This window comes from Hyaena hyaena, unplaced genomic scaffold, assembly GCF_003009895.1.
Source record: "Hyaena hyaena isolate Hyena2069 unplaced genomic scaffold, ASM300989v1 scaffold_62, whole genome shotgun sequence".
NCBI classification, from domain to species: domain Eukaryota; kingdom Metazoa; phylum Chordata; class Mammalia; order Carnivora; family Hyaenidae; genus Hyaena; species Hyaena hyaena.
In genome coordinates, this window is record NW_024080694.1 from 3,544,236 (window position 1) to 3,561,978 (window position 17,743).

The 17,743-nt window shown below is 40.5% G+C and overlaps 1 protein-coding gene across 3 annotated transcripts in view; it reads right to left on the reverse strand.

Annotated features, from left to right (window-relative positions):
- TBC1D31 (TBC1 domain family member 31) overlaps nucleotides 1-17,743 on the reverse strand; it is a 77,432-nt gene that overhangs the window by 53,241 nt on the left and 6,448 nt on the right. For all 3 annotated transcript variants that reach the window (XM_039232005.1, XM_039232003.1, XM_039232004.1), the window contains exons 2-4: nucleotides 17,505-17,651; nucleotides 12,643-12,758; nucleotides 8,818-8,996 (exon numbers count right to left, since the gene is read on the reverse strand). In XM_039232005.1, coding sequence (XP_039087936.1) covers nucleotides 8,818-8,996; nucleotides 12,643-12,758; nucleotides 17,505-17,651 — 442 coding nt within the window. The remainder of the gene's footprint in view (nucleotides 1-8,817; nucleotides 8,997-12,642; nucleotides 12,759-17,504; nucleotides 17,652-17,743) is intronic.

Below are 17,743 nucleotides of genomic sequence, written 5' to 3' on the forward strand. Positions count from 1 at the left end.
TCTCCCTCTCCCCCTCCTGCATGCTCTCTTTCTAAAAATATGATAAAATAAAATAATACAAGTAGTCAATTTTTCTTTTGAAAAGTAACTTTTCCTTGGGGTGCCTGGGTGGCTCAGTTGGTTTAAGTATCTGATTTCAGCTGTGGTCATGATCTCACCATTTGTAAGTTCGAGCCCTGCACAGGGCTCTCAGTACAGAGTCCACTTGGGATCCTCTATTCCCTCCTCTCTCAAAAATAAACATTAAAAAGAATTTTTTAAGACTTTTTTTAGTGTTTATTTTTGAGAGAGAGAGAGAGCAAGTGCAAGCAGGGGAGGGGTGGATAGAGACAGAGACATAGAATCCGAAGCGGGCTCCAGGCTCTGAGCTGTCAGCACAGAGCCCAACACAGGGTTTAAACCCATGAACTATGCAATCATGACCTGGGCCTAAATTGGGCACTCATCTGATTGAGCCACCCAGGTGCCCCTAAAAAAAAATCTTAAAAAAAAAAAGTTCCTCTTCCTTAAATTGAAAAAAAAAAAAAAAAAAACATTTACAACGTACGATGGGATAATTCAGATATCTCATATATTATCATAAACGCAAAGGAAAAGTCCCTTTAAAGTAAGAAATAGGGGATTAAATAAATAGGCAATTCATAAAATGCTATATAATAATTTTAAAATATCTAACCTTACAAAAGATTCAAATAAAAACAATGATAGCATTTTATGAGCATCAAATTTACTATAAAAATAACACACACATATACATGTACACAAATTATACATATGCTAACATATGTATTCTATTTACAAACTATGTACTAATATAAACAATGAAATACTAACTACTCATAAATGTTAAAAATATTAAATGCTGGTGAGAGTATAGGAAACAGGCCCCGTCATATACGGCTGATGTAATAAAATCTGGTTACAGATACTGTACGACATATCTCAACAGTCTTGAAAATATACATCACTCCTGAACTAGTCAGTCAGCTTCTAAGAGTTAATCCTTCAGAGAAAATCTGCAAAGTGCTTTGAGATAAATGTATATAAATGTTTGCTGAGTATTATTTATAAAAGTAAAAAGTTGAAACCAAAAACATGGTATTTTATTCATGACTATTTAATGGACAATTGAGATTGAACTTAATAGCAAATCTGAAAATAACATTTTATGCTAGATTCTATTACATAAACACTAACAAATGTTTACTTTAAAAACAATTTTTTTTAATGTTTACTTAGTTTTGAGAGAGACAGACAGACAGAGAATCAGCAGGGGAAAGAAGAGAGAGATGGAGACATAGAATCTAAAGCAGGCTCCAGGCTCTGAGCTGTGAGCACAGAGCCTGACGTGGGGCTTGAACTCATGAACGGTGAGATCGTGACCGGAGCCAAAGTCAGACACTCAATCGACTGAGCTACTCAGGAGCCCCAACAATGCTTACTTTTGACAATATAAAGTTTTAGTTAAAATTCACTATTTTCTCATAAGAATTTCAATGGTCTCTAATATAATTTTGTGTCATTTGTGTAAAGCACACAAAGGGAGGGAGGAAAGGAAGGAAAAGAGAGGAGGGAAGAAAATGGAAGAAACCAATATCCTAAGAACAAAATATTCCTGCCTATCTTCTCAAAATACATCTCCTCAAATAGCCTGAGCTATTTCCCATGGTTTAATCCTTAGCTACATCTCTAGCTCTCTATTCTTTGATTCTCATCAAGAATAGCCTTCTTAACTACATCCAAGCTTATTGTAATACTTTGTGTTTGAACATAGGATTTGTTCTTGTGTTGGAGAGGAAATAGGGACTCACTGGGGAGGCAGGACTTGGACAATTTGCAGTCTCTCATTCTGATCCCCGATTTGTCACACACCTTCAGAATTTACCAGTGTTAGAAGGAGGCCTGTTTTCTTTTGAAATGCTACATTCTTTGGAGGAAGTGTTCAATGTCTTTAATGCTGGATTGGAGTGTCCCTTGAGTATTTACATTCTGGATATGGCTGTCATCACAATGAGAGGGAGCAGGCCAAAAATGTCCAGGGGAAAAGCAAGATCAAAGTCACATCTACTGTGGCTGTCTCCAGTGTTACAAAAATAACAAATCAATAAGGCACCTATATGAAATACTTCGGTAACCTTGCATGTAATTTGTGTTTTCACCCAACCTATTAGATACACACAGTTAAGAAATGATTCTAATAGTTAATGATATTACCATAAAATTTCAGACGGGGCGCCTGGGTGGCTCAGTCAGTTAAGCGTCCCACTTCAGCTCAGGTCATGATCTTATGGTTTGTGGGTTCGAGCCCTGCGTCAGGCTCTGTGCTGACAGCTCAGAACCTGGAGTCTATTTCAGATTCTGTGTCTCCCTCTGTCTCTGTCTCTCTGTCACTCGTGCTGTCTCTCAGAAATGAACATTAAAAAAAATTTATTTTTAATGAAATCTGTAATTTTTATAATAGAACTGGCTGTTATCATGAACTGTTTTATCTGATACACATATAATAGTATCTTTTTTCAATAATAAATAGTAAACCACAGCTAAAAAACCACAGCACTTACACATACACACACATAGTGCACTATGGGACATAGTGGTTAATTAAAACCGTCTACTCAGTGTTAATGCTAATAAGACATAATAAAAAATGCTAATTCGACTGCTGCCCTTGCCTGCTTCAACCCTCGCTTTTGTCCTTGGCTCACTTTATCAAAGACAATCTATGGCACATCGTTTGCCAACAGACTCAGGAAGATTTATAACAGGAAGGTCTTACGGAAAGAAGTGCAATAAAGACACTGAGATCCGTAATGAAGCCTGAGACGTTTCAAAACCAATGTGGAAAAAACTAACTTAAGATTTTTATTATAATTAGCAATATTTTTCTAGAAAAGTAATAAAGTTTATTCCTACTGGGAGAAGCAAAAGCTTTAAAGTTAATGAGCACCAAATGCTATTTTAGGGGAAGAGCTGTGATAGATTATTGCCTACATGATTATTCATTACTAGATTTGTGATTTTAATTGCCAGATTTTAATGATTATAAAATTGTTCCTAATGAATCATGTCATTATTTAAATAGTGTCATGTCTTGACAATCATAAAAAGCTTGGAGAAAACTTCAAAAGCACTAACAAAACGTACTTTTTGGAGGGCTGAGTATAAGGACGGGGCTGCAGTTCCTTATAAAATAGGAAAATCCAGACTTTTCAACTCACTTTTGAATTAGAAAATTTTTTTTTAATGTTTATTTATTTTTGAGAGAGAACGAACAAGGGAGCAGGGAGGGGCAGAGAGAGGGAGACACAGAATCCGAAGCAGGCTCTGGGCTCCGAGCCGTCAGCACAGAGCCCGAGGCAGGGCTCGAGCCCACGTCCAACTCACTTTTGAGAGGCATGTGAGCTCTTTTCAAAGTTGAAAGTTCAGGATGGTAATAAGAGCAAATGTACAATTAAGTCAAATGTACAACTGAGCAAAAATTTAGCAAGCGCCAACTGTACATAAAGCTGAATTAAGTCTAGCAACACATCCTTTGTCAATGTTTTCTTATATCCTGTCAGAAAACCTTTTCTGACACATACCGAACGCAGTAATCAGAAATCCTAGGATTTATTCAAAAATCTCAAATATTAATTTAATTATTCTACCTCAAACATCAAAAAAACCATCAAACTCTACGAATATGAAGAGGCATGACTGCTTACCTGAGAGGTACTGGTTATGAGAGGTTATGGTACTGGAGTGACTTTTGAGTAAGATGGGCTTAGATTTAAACCACAAGTCTTTGGTAAGCTATGTGACCCAGGGCACATCACTTATGTTTCTGAACTTCAGGTTCCACATTTGTAAAATGAGAACAATATCTACTTTTAGGATTATCTAAGTTTAAAATTAAACAAAATGTTAGGTACACAGTGAATACTCAACAATTAGGATCCACTGCTATTGGTATTAATTACCGCTACTGCCAGGTACAAAAACCAGTGGAAAGATGTTGGAATGATGGATTCTTTTTATTTGTATATTTATTTTTAAAGTTTACTTACTTATTTTGAGAGACAGAGAGAGCGAGCAGGGAAGGAACAGAGAGAGAGAATCCAAAGTGGGCTCTGTACCGACAGCAGAGGCTCAAACCCACGAACCGTCAGATCATGACCCAAATCAAAACCAAAAGTTGGACGCTCAACCGACTGAGCCACCTGGGCGCCTCAGAATAACAGGTTCTTTAAAAACTTTGAAATCAAAGGTCCACAGTTATTTATCTGAAACTCTTGGTGCCAGATGTGTTCCGGAATTTTTGAGAAAGGGAATATGATGTATATTTTCTAACATTACATATGTTAACTCCTGGGTGACCTGGGGCAATATTCCATATTCAAACATATTAATATTTCAGCCTCATGTCAATTCAGTTCAGATTTTGCTGCCAAATGAATTCAGGCAAGATCAGATTTTGTCACCAAGTGAGTTATTTAAAAACTTTAGGGTTTCTGAATTGTTGATGAGGTACTGTCCATACATTTCCTATAGTTTGAAAGAAATACAACAGTTACCTTGCAGCTTTTTAAGTAGATATCTAACTGGACTGAGATAATCCCTGTAACAAAACCAGATAACAGAAGCAACAGCAGCTTCAGAGGACTTGTACTGTGCTCTGTGTGAACCATCCCATCCCTCCTGAAGCCAGCCCTAAGGTGAATACTACTACTGTGTGCATCCTACACGTAAGGTTAACAGCTCATCAAAAATGTTGAACGTGAACATGAATAGTCGAGTCTTCAGACTTAACTTCCAGCTTACAAGAAGTACAAATGAGAGAATAAGTTAAATGACATAATGATGAACAGTGAGACAAATTCAGAATTTGGGGCATTTTCCAGGACAGCTAGTCTGCTCTCAAAATAAATGAGGGGTGCCTGGGTTGCTCAGTCAGTTAAGCGTCCAACTTTGGCTCAAGTCATGATCTCACAGTCCATGGGTTCGAGCCCCACGTCAGGCTCTGTGCTGACAGCTTGGAGCCTGAAGCCTATTTCAGATTCTGTGTCTCCCACTCTCTGCCCCTCCCCCAGTCATGCTCTGTCTCTCAAAAATAAATGTTAAAATAAATTAATTAATAATGTCATAGGAAAAAATGGTAGAAGACTATTTGAGATTAAAAAGAGCCATCATAGGGGTGCCTGGGTGGCTTAGTCGGTTAAGCGTCCGACTTTCGCTTAGGTCATGATCTCGCGGTTCGTGGGTTCGGGCCCCGCGTCGGGCTCTGTGCTGACTGCCAGCTCAGAGCCTGGAGCCTGTTTCAGTCTGTGACTCTCCCTCTCTCTCTGACCCTCCCCTGCTCACGCTGTCTCTCTCTCTCTCTCTCTCTCTCTCTCTCCTAGAAAAAAAAAAATTAAAAAAAAAAAAAAAGAGCCATCATAGGGCTGCCTGGGTGGCTCAGTGAGTTGAGTCTGACTCCTGATTTTGGCTTGGGTCATGATCTCACGGTTCATGGGTTCAAGCCCTGCATCGGGCTCTGCACTGACAGCTTGCAGTCTGCTTGAGGTTCTCTGTCTCCCTCTCTCAGCCCCTGCCCTATTTACATGCTCTCTCTGTCTCATAGATAAATAAATAAACATTTAAAAAAAAAAAAAAAAGAGCCATCATAAAATGAAACTCACAGCATCATTTGTCACCACGTATCACCCCCTTCCCAGAAAAGCCACAAAAGTTCTATTTATTTATTTATATTTGAGATAGAGAGAGCATGCATGCACTCTTAAGATAATCCTAAACAGGCTCCATGCCCAGCAGAGAGCCTGTTGTGGGGCTGGATCTCACGACCATGAGATCATGACCTCAACCAAAATCAAGAGCTGGAGGCTTAACCTACTGAATCTCTCAGGCGCCCCAAAAGTTCTATCAGAAATACAGAATCAGAGGGGCGCCTGGGTGGCTTAGTCGGTTGGGCATCTGACTTTTGCTTAGGTCATGATCTCGCGGTTCGTGGGTTCAAGCCCCGCATCGGGCTCTGTGCTGACTGCCAGCTTGGAGCCTGGAGCCTGTTTCAGAGTCTGACTCCCTCTCTCTCTGACCCTCTCCTGCTCACGCTGTCTCTCTCTCTCTCTCTCTCTCCTAGAAATAAATAAAACATTAAAAAAATTAAAAAAAAATACAGAATCAGAAACTGGAATAAAAACATAGTTAGTAAAAACTCGGTAAGACTAAAAGATTTACTTTAATAAGATTAGCTTACAATTACTTCTGTTTTCAACAGAATAAGCCAGGAGTGGCAACAATCGAGCCCACTTTCATTTCTTGTACAGCCCAGGAGCTAAGAATGGTTTTTATTTTTATTTTTATTTTTTTTTAATTATTTCACTGTAGAAATAAGTCAGGCAGAGAAGGACAGATACTGTATGTTTTCACTCATATGTGGAACAGGAGAAACTTAACAGAGGACCATGGGGGAGGGGAAGGGGAAAAAATAGTTAAGGAGAGGGAGGGAGGCCAACCATAAGAGACTCTTAAATACTAAGAATAAACTGAGGGCTGATGGGGGTGGGGGAGAGGGGAAGGGGGGTGATGGGCATGGAGGAGGGCACTTGTTGGGATGAGCACTGGGTGTTATATGGAAACCAACTTGACAATAAACTATAAAACAATAATAAATAAATTATTTCACTGTAGACGGTCTTATAAGTATACACATAATATCCTCAACTTTTCTATTGGTCTGCAGTATCAAAAATATTTACCATCTAGTCCTTTGAGAAGACGTTTGCAGGTAACATATAGACCATGATGTCCTATTATTCTAGAACAACGCTTGTATGCATACTGCACATTATACATATGTTCTCTAAATCTTATTCTCCTATCACTGACTTTTGGAGTCCTGTCTTTTAAGCTAAACTATCTAAATGACCAAGAAAAGTTAGAACTGGCAACTATGCAGCATCTACTAGTTTTAATTTCATGGTAAAAAGAACAGATGGTTTTTGTGTTCCTGTTTCATAACCGTTTCCTTTGTGAGTTCAACTCCCAGTGCCCTCTTCTTTAGAATTTAAAATTCAATTTAAGTACTAAAGCAATTAAAGAAGAAAAGACCTACTAAGTAAGGTATTTGGCCTAAAACCCTGATGAATAAGCTGGCTACAACTTTTATCTTTTTTTAATTATTAAAGGCAATCTAAAGACTGAGATGTCCACAGAGACCACAAAGTAAATTTCTGGTTGACATGCACTGCTAGCTGTTCACGTTAATGACCAAGAAATTAAAAGCAAAACTGCATATATAATATAACCTAAAGCAATAGAATGAATCACATGGGAGACTCAGACAATCTTGAAAATAGTATTTAGCTAATCAAATGGGGAAGAAAAAAAAATTAAACCATAAAAGCAAAAGAAATGGATATTTTTTTTTTTTTTAAATGTTTTATTTATTTCTAGGAGACAGAGAGAGAGACAGCGTGAGCAGGGGAGGGTCAGAGAGAGAGGGAGTCACAGACCGAAACAGGCTCCAGGCTCTGAGCTGGCAGTCAGCACAGAGCCCGACGCGGGGCTCGAACCCACGAATTGCGAGATCACGACCTAAGCGAAAGTCAGACGCTCAACCGACTAAGCCACCCAGGCGCCCCAAAAGAAATGGATATTTTAAAAAAGTGACATATGTATACAAAGGAATACTTATCAAACAATAAGGAGGAATAGGGGCGCCTGGGTGGCTCAGTCCGTTGAGCATCCAACTCTTAATTTTGGCTCAGGTCATAATCTCACAGTTTGTGGGACTAAGCTCCACACTGGCCTCTGCACTGATAGATTAGAGCCTGCTTAGAATTCTCTTTCCCTCTCTCTCTGCCCCTCCCCTGCTTATGCTTTGCGCTCTCTCCCCCAAATAAATAAATAAATAAATAGGAATGAATTATGGTATGTACAACATGGGTGAATCTCAATATCATCATGCTGAAGGAGAAAAGCTTCACACATACCATTACTGACTTGTATTTATTTGAATTTTATTTTACTATTTTATGTTTCAGAGAGACAGAGAGCACGAGCAGGGGGGAGAGAGAGAATCTCAAGGAGGCTCCATACTTAGCATGGAGACTGATGGAGGCTTGATCCCACAACCCTGGGATCATAACGTAAGCAGAAATCAAGAGGTGGATGCTCAACTGATGGAGTCATCCAGGCACCCCTTATTTGAAATTTTATAACAGACAAAACTAATCTCCAGTAAAAAATCATCAGAATAGTGCTTATCCAGGAAGGGATATGAGATGACGGTAATAATAGGTTCACACAGGTTACAAAGGTATATGTATTTGACAAAATTTAACAAATGAATACAAACATCTGTGCATTTCATTATATGTAAGTTTCACATCAACAAATACTGAACCACAGTCAATTAAATTCAGTCTTAAGTATTGATGGGCAAGTACATTAATGTCTGCAATTCACTTTAAAATAAAAAAAAATGAATAGAGGGACAGAAAGATGGATAGAACCTTAACACAGTATTATAATAGCGTAATAACAAAAGTAAAGGATAGTACAGGAACACATGGTGTGCATGTGTTCACTGTGAAATTTTTACACATCTGCTCTATGTTTGAAATTTTTCAAAACCAAAAACCCAGTAAGTTAGAAATTGTAGCCACAAGCAACAACTTTAATCCCGTGGGCCACTCTGCTTTGCTTGTTGCTGAGTTATAAGAACACAGCTATGTGGGCCAAAGTGAATCATTACTCTCATATCATCTATAAATCCTGCTGACCGAGAAACCAGTCAGAGAAGCACAACAGAGCAAGATGTGCCCTGCGCTCACTGACCTTTTGTATTCCCACAGACTGTAGAATATTCAGCTTTCTTTTTCTCTGAAAGGTATCCAAGTCCCATAGCTGTGCTGTATCAGAAGAAGTAGTGATGGCATATCTCCCCGATGCATGCACAGAGATCGAAAATACTGATGATTCATGTCCTCTCATCCAGCTAACCAACTCCTTGGTAACTGCAGTAAAAAGTGACATAGTCATATAGGGAAAACACTATATATCGTCCAAGAACTGATTCAATTGATGGCTAGGTGTTTATATGAGACACCTTCATTAACATGTACAACAATGGAAGCTGGCCAGCAGATAAAATGCACAATTGAACAGGTAACATGAATGTCACGGACATGTGAGGAGATGAGGCCAAACGAAAAGGAGTTTAAGAACAGCCTTAAATGTGATGGTAGGGAGTTTGGGCTTTCTCTTGTGAGTAACAGTTCTATACAGAAGAGTATCATATCTGGTGTGCATTTCAGAGCGAGCACTCTGGAGATACATGGGGGATACATTGGAAAGAAGGAAGAGATGAGACAACTAATTTATTTTTGCTATAATAATCCAAAGAGGCGAGAAGGAAGGTCTACACTACAGATGTGGCAATGGAGAAGGGAACAGATTCAACAGCTATGAAGGAGAAATTCAAAGGGCTCTGTGATTAAACAGATGTACTGAAATAAAAGCGAGTTAAGACTTTAATGGCTCTAGTTATATAACTAGATGACGACACTATTAGCTGATTTAAGAAACACGTGAGGAGAAACAGACTCAGCAGTGCAGGAAGAAGAGATCGTGAATCTGGTTTTTAAAATGGATCCTGAGGTGCAAGTGTGCATGTAAGAGACAGAAGCAGAGAAAACAGCCCTGCAGGGAAAATACCAAAAACTTCATAATTATCATTGGGTCATGGAATTATAAGTGATTTTTATGTTCTCTTACATTTTCCTGTTTCCTAGTTTGCTGTGGTGAACATGTTTTACTTTTATGAACAGAATTGTTTCTTCCAGCAAGATGAAATTGAGGAGAAGAGTCAGAAAGCAAGAGGTAAATCTGGGAGGCATTAAGACACAAAGTAGGTCAAAACTGAAAACAGAGGAAAGAGAAACCCGTGGGGAGACAGCAGCGGTTTCCAAACACAGTCTGAAGTCTGGCATTAGTTAATGATCAAGTTTTCATTGGTCTTCAGTGAAATGAGGAAAAATAAGGACAACGACAGGACGTTTTCATAAAGCTAAATTGAAAGTACTACCTTCTAATCTAGCATTCTGTCCTTCTCAGTTTCTTTATGTTAAAAAACAATCTCTTGTTTTACGGAATGAAGTTCTATTGTTTTTTGCAATGTCGGCAAAATTAAAAGTTGACAACCCAAGTGGGTTGTCGTTCCTCTACTTTTTAATTGGGTCAAAACTCCACAAGTCTAGGGACCACTGAAAGAACACAGGGGAGACTGTGGAGAAGCAGTCAGAATGGTAGGAAGAGAACCAAGAGAGAGAAGAGTATGAGAACTAAGGTCTTATCGTAAAGCAAAGTGTTACGTGCTACTAAGGGGCAGAGTGAAAAGTATAAAGAGGGTTTAAACAACCAGGTTACTGGGGTGCCTGGGTGGCTCAGTCGGCTAAGCATCCAAATCCTGATTTTGGCTCAGGTCGTGATCCCAGGGTCATGGGATCGAGCCCCATGTTGGGTTCTGTGCTGAGTGTGGAGCCTGCGTGGGATTCTCTCTCTCCCCTTTTCCTACTCATATATACACACGCTCTCCCTCTCTCTTAAAATAAATAAATAAGCATTTAAACAATCAGAGGTTACTAATGGCCTTAGCGAAGTCTAAGCAGCATGGGGTGGTGGGGAGCAAGAGTCAGAATCCACCAGCGGGTGCTAGTGGATTTAGCAGTGAAGAGGGAGGTAGCTGGGGAGGTGGAGATGACATCTGAAGGACGGGGCTTCATTGGTGGGGGTGGGGGTTCAACAGATAGAACAGACTGTAAACAGATGGAACTAAAAGAGAAAATGAGAATGGGTGGAATCCAAGGGAAGCAATCACAGATTGAGTATAAACATTTAGGTTTTCTGTGGCAGGAGTGTTTTTTTAACACCAAAAATTGGAGACAGTTTAAAGTCCACTGATAGAGCACAGGTTTAATAATCATGGCGTAGCAAACATCTACAGAGTATAATACTCTGTACTGATTTTAAAATCCTATATGAATATTTTTAATGAGGTAAAAAAAAAAATGACTCCACAAAACAATATAGAGAAGATGATCATGTATTTGTTAGAATGTAAGAGAGGCACATGCAGAGAAAGCAGACCAGAGAGATAGGTCCCTGCTGGACAAACGCAGACCGCGTCTGGGCATTACTGAAGGATGACTAGTTTGTCTTCTTACGTGCACAATGACAGTGCAGCAGGGATTAAGAGCAGGGACCCTGGAGCTTGGCTTCCAGGCTGGGAACCCTGGCTTCACTGCTGACAAGTTGTGGGACCCTGGTTAGGTTACTTCTGTGCCTCAGTCTGCTCATCTGCAAGTGGAGAGAGGAGTATTGATCTCCATGGGTTCTATGATGATCAAAATTAATATGTATAAAGTCATAGAACAGTACCTGTCAAAGAGTAAACACTATGGAAATGTTAGCTATCACTGTTACTACTATGGTTATTACTATCTTTTAAAATATTCTATCAATTACTTACTGATTTTGTAATGTTTACTTTTGAGGCAATGTGAGCCAGGGAGGGGCAGAGGGAGGGGAGTACAAAGGACACAAAGAGGACTCTGTGCTGATAGTAGAGAGCCTGATCTGGGGTTCAAACTCACGAACCTCAAGATCATGACCTGAGCCAAAGTCGGACACTCACTGGAGCCACCCGGATGTCCCTCTATCAAGTATTTTAATAACAAAAAAAAAAAAATACAGTTGAGATATCTTTTTCTCTTAATAAGAGGTTCAGTTTACAGAACTCTAAATTTTCTAAAAATATACAATCTGGTATAAAATACATAGGTTATATTAAGAAAATTATTATCCTTGGACCTACATAGTACGGAACTGAGGCTTCAAAGAGAGGTATGGCCTTTGTCCAGGTTCCTAGGAGGCACTCTATAAACCCCTAAAATTTCCCCAGTGATAGGGTGTCTCTGTTATTCATGGCAGGTGCCTCAGACAACAGCAGATGGCTAGAGGAGAGAACCTCAGAGCCTGGGCTGGCCACACGGGGAAGACCAATCACGTGAGTGACTAGAAGGTTGGGGCGTTTGGCCATGTGAACCGTGAACCCCCTCCAGAGAGAGGACGAGGGCTGGAAATTTGAGTTCAAAGAGGTGGGCAATAACCCTACCTAACGGAGCCTAAAGAAAAGCCCTGGACATGAAAGCCAAGGTATACGTTTGGTTTGGCAATGCTCAGTGTGGATGGCCACATACTGATGCTGGGGGGGTGTGGGGGGGTGGACTATGTCCCTAAGGATAGCAGCAGCTTCTCTTCTGGGAGCCTCCCACCTTCTACCCTATGCGTTCCACCTTTGCCTGTTCTAATTTGTATCCTTCCGCTGCATTAAAACTATTATCGTAAGTGGAGTGTGCGCCGGAGTTCTGGCGAGTCATCCCAGTGAAGGATCAAACCTGAGGATAGTTGTGAACTCTGAATCTGTAGCCAGCTGATCTGATGTGAGGGTGGTCCCGGGACCCCCAAACTTGTGGCTAATGTCTGAAATGAGGGCTGCCTTGTGGGGACTGCCCCCTAAGACGGTACAGACTGGCAAATTCCAAGCAGTGCTTCAGTCTCAATTCTACTCTTACTCAGAAGATAAATAGGAGGACTTCTTACCTGTATCGAAACATTTAATAGAGTAATCAGCTAATGCCACAAGGAACTCAGACTTCCTACGGAGGTTAAAGGCCAGAGCTGTGCAAGCTTGTGCCGTTCGCTGAACAAGATTAAACCTATTAAGAGATTACTGCATTAGTATCAGAAATTCTTCCAACAATCACACATTTTACGTTGCAGGAGTCCTTAGAGATGAAGAAAATGAAACGCTCATTCTGGTGGGTCAAAAGTAGATTATGAAGAGTGCGATCAGCCATGAAAAGGAATCTGGGTTCTACTTACCAGGTTTTAAGCCTAGCAGAATTATGACAGGCATGGCTTTTAGGAAGAAGATTCTGGCCACCATGGCAAACGGAGAGAGGGACAAAAGGAGACCATGAAGAAAGCTACTAAGGAGGCACCTGGGTGGCTCAGTCGGTTAAACATCAGACTCTTGGTTTCAGATCATGATCTCACAGTTCATGAGTTCAAGCCCCAACTGACAGCTGGAGCCTGCTTGGGATTCTGTCTGTCTGTCTCTCTGCCCCTCCTGCACATTCTCTCTCTCAAAATAAATAAACTTCAAAAGGAATAATAAAAACAAAAAAGAAGGGAGCCACTAGAGAGCATCTCAGTCCGAGTTACAGGGATATAACGGAAAGGACAAATAGCCCAAGTGTCAGGAGTCAAGATGGGAGAGAGGCTTGGTGATGCCGCAAACACGAGGCGAAGGCGGAGGAATCAGGAATTCCTCAAGTGCAAAATGAAGGTGAGAAAAGAGATCTCATAAGGTTGTTGTGATGATTAAGTGAGAGAATATGCTGATTGAATGAAATAACATATGCTAAGTGCTTAGCAGAGTACTTGGCACATAGCTAGAGTTTAATTTACTAGAAAATCAAGTTTTCAAGGTTGGGCAAAAGAGGGACAAGGCCAGGGGTAGGAAATAAGCTTGGTTTTAAACATGTTGAGTTTAAGGCCTTTGCAAAAACATTTAGAGCTATGCTGTCCAAGAAATGCAATGCAGGTCACAGGTGTAATTTAGAATGTTCTAGGAGCCACATTGAAGAAATAAAAAGAAAAAGGTAAAATTAATCTTAGTAACATTTTTTACTTCATATGTATTTAATTATTACCATTTCAACATTTAATCAATAAAAAATTATTAAGATATTTTACATTATTTTTTTTATACTAAGTCTTCCAAACCCAGTGTGTATCTTACACTAACAACACATCTCAATTTGGACTAGCCAACTTTCTTTTTTTTTTTTTTTTTTAAATGTTTATTTAGTTATTTTAAGAGACAGAGAGACTGGGGTGAGGGGCAGAGAGAGAGGAAGAGAGACAATCCCAAGCAGGCTTCCTGATGTGAGCACAAAGCCTGACACGGGGCTCAATCTTACAAACTGTGAGATCATAACTTGGGCCAAAATCAAGAGGCGGATGCTAACTGACCGAGCCACCCGAGTGCCCCTGCAGTAGCCAACTTTCAAGGGCTCCAGAGCTCGATGTAGCTCATGGCTCCTGCACAGGACAGCCTGCCATAGAAGCTTTCCAGCAGGCAGTAGAAGCAGATCTGGGTTAACAGTATCTGCTCAGCAGCTGAAAGCTTGAGCTTGCTGCTGCTGAGATTATGAATGAGAATACGTGGACTGTGGAAGGAAGCAGGCCAAGGACAGATGCCTGAGCAGCAGTTAAGGGGCAGCCACTGGCAAAAGTCAGCAGAACAAGGGCAAAGATGATCAGACAAGTAGAAAAATCAGGAAAGAGTTGTCCCTTGAAGCAAAAGAAAAGAAATTCCAGGGAGAAGGGGAAGATGTTTAGTAAGATGAGGGGGCGCCTGGATGGTGACTTGTGATCTTAGGGTCATGTGTTTGAGCCCCATGTTGGGTGTAGAAATGATTTCAAAATAAGGTCTTAAAAAAAAGTATATAGTATGAGAATTGAAAAGAGACCAGTAGATTAGGCAAGTAAGATTTCTGAGGGACCCCCGTGTAGTGGGCGTTAGAATCAGACAAGCCCAATTTCAAGCCCCAGATCTGCCACTTAACCTCTCTGCTTTCCAGATGGACAGAAAAGGGACAGTGGACAAAATAAAAGAGAGGAACACTCATGGTGCAAAGTCCCGTTGTGGGGGGGGGGGAGTGGCAACAGAAGATCAAAATTAGCACTGGAAGAAATTAGGTTCACTTATTTTTATGAATAAACTGACAAAGAGATATGGATGGTTATACATCAGAGGCTGCTCTGGGGAGGAGGAAAGGAAGCTTGAAAGTGTCTGTTTTCTCATGAGTAGGAGCCCAGGTAGTCGAGTAAGCGCAGAGTCAAAACCAAGGAGACAAGGAAGCAGACAAAGGTTTGGAATCCTGGAGGAGAGTGGGAGAAGGAATAACCATGGACGAGCAAATGAAGTGAAAGCATCACTGAAGCTCAAGTCCATTATTCTGTAATGGAATCAATCAACAGCTATTTTTGTTTTCGTCATCAGTGGGAGCAAAGAAGAGACAGCTGTAGTGATTTAAGTTTGACAACTGGCAGGGTAGGTAGATTAGGCAAGAGTAAAGGGTGGGAGAATAGTGACTGTGACTTTTTTGGTAAAGAGCAAAAACAATGATCAACAGATTTCTACCTAATAAATCACAGGTAAATTAATTATATACGACTTCTTCCTTTCCTGAGCTATTTGAGAATAAGTTACCAAGATCATGTTTCCTACAAACAAGGAAATTCTCCCATAGAATCACAATTCAACTATAAGAAACTCACATTTATATGTTACCACCACCCAATCCTCAGACCCCATTGAGTTTTGCCAGTCGTCCCCAGTAATGTCCTTAACCGCAAAAAGAGCAGTCCAGATTCAGGTCTTTCCTTGTCATGTCTGTAGTCTTCCCCAGACTGAACAATCCTCCGGTCTTTCTACAACTTTCATGACCGTGACCCTTGGGGAGATTACAGGCCATCTTGTTACACAATCCCTTAATTTAGCGTTCTCTGATTCCGCTGATTAGATGCAGGTTACACTTCTTTGACAGGAATACCATAGAAGTGATACGGTGTTGCGTTCCCTGCACCTCATCAGTGATTGGTCCCTCCACTCATTCACTTTAACCTTTTTCTCCTCTATAATTAGTAAGCACTTTGTGGGGAGGTGTTTAGTAACTATGCAAACATCCCTTCTCATGAAACGGTTTATTGATTATAGCATGAATTTATAGATTTCTATTTTACACAGTGGGTTATGACCCATTACTATCATTTTTTCATTTTTTATTTTGATACTTGAAGTGTCTCTAGTATGGCAAGAAGAAGCTCTTTTAAGCTGATAGTTACGTCCTTTTGATACTCTTTCTTTAAATAATTCCTTCTTTCTGGCTACAAAATGTCCCAGGCTCACCTTGTACTTTCCCTGCCTCCATCCTGAAACTGGCCATTTCTACAAGGATCCAGTTACTTTTAGCAGAATGTGATATTTACAAAAGTACTGGATATATTCTTTGCTGCTGGGTGTTGCTCCCTGGTCCTATGAGCAGACAAAGCTAGGAAAGCGCTATAATCCATGCACTCTTGGGGCGCCTGAGTGGCTCAGTCAATTAAGCATCTGACTCTTGATTTTGGCTCAGCTCATGATCTCATGGTCGTGGGATCAAGCCCATCTCCATGCTCAGCGTGAATTCTCTCTCTCCCTTGCTCTATGCCCCTCTCCCATTTCTCAAAAAATATATTAGAAAGTAATAATAATCCAGAGGCGCCTGGGTGGCTCAGTCAGTTAAGAGTCCGACTCTTGATCTGGGCTCAGGTCACGATCTCACAGTTTGTGAGCTCGAGTCCCATGTCAGGTTCTGTGCTGCAGCACGGAGCTGCTTGGGATGCTCTCTCTCCCCCTCTCTCGAGCACACCCCCCACCTCAAAAAATAATAATTTGTTCACTCTCTCATATACATTTCCATTTCTTTTTTTTTTTTTTTTTTTTAATTTACTTGTAGGAGAGATTGAGAGACAGCGTGAACAGGGGAGGGTCAGAGAGAGAGGGAGTCACAGACTCTGAAACAGGCTCCAGGCTCTGGGCTGGCAGTCAGCACAGAGCCCGATGCGGGGCTCGAACCCACAAACCGCGAGATCATGACCTAAGCGAAAGTCGGACGCTTAACCGACTAAGCCACCCAGGCGCCCCTACATTTCCATTTCTATGCCTATATATTCAAAACCAGCAGTGCAAAGAGATATATTCAATTCCAATCCAGTGCCATGGGGTCCATTCTAGTTTTCTACCTTCCCATATTTGTAACCTCCCCTTTCCAATTGTTAGAAACCTGGCCCCCATTATCCTCAACATATTTACTCACTCCACCAAAGCCCTCTGCCTTTCCCATGATTGCCCCATCCCCCTCACGGATACCTTCTGACTCTGGCCAGAAGCAGGCTCCAGGCTCTGAGCTGATCAATCCCACCTAACTGCTTCTGTACTAACTTGTTCAGCAAAGGAAGAGGAGATAGAAGAGTGAGGAGCAATTCTTTAAAACTGCTACATGTATAAACTGTGACAATAATGTACAAAGGAAAGTATATCCTTCCTAAATTGCCTGATAAAGTACCGGATGTTGATAAGTTAGCAACAGTAAATTTTTAAATTTAAGGAAAAACATGCTACTAGAGATACTGCTCAAACCAGAACTTTAATTCTCTAAAAAAAAAAAAAAAAAATCTAAATGTATTTTCTAGCCTTCCCACTTTCTTCTGTCAGCACTGGTGACAGTGTTTTACAAGGTACCTGAAATATAGTCAGAACTTAATGAACCTTGCTGAATGAATAATTAATAGCAGGTACTAAAACTGGCAGTGAATAACTTAAGTAAGGTATATATCAAAAGTCTGCTCACCTGTTTCCATACAAGTCAAAAACATAGATATTTCCTTGATGGTCCCCGGCAATTAAGCAGTCACCCGAGCTATCAAAAGCCACGTTCAAAAATCGCAAGACTTTGGGAAGGTAATCAGAAGTGCTGTGAATGATGTTCACTATAATTCTGTCAAAAACAAACAAACATTTAATTCTATTGCAAGCATTACTTGTTATCATGAAAAACATGGGTTTTATAACATACTTCACTCACTTTGA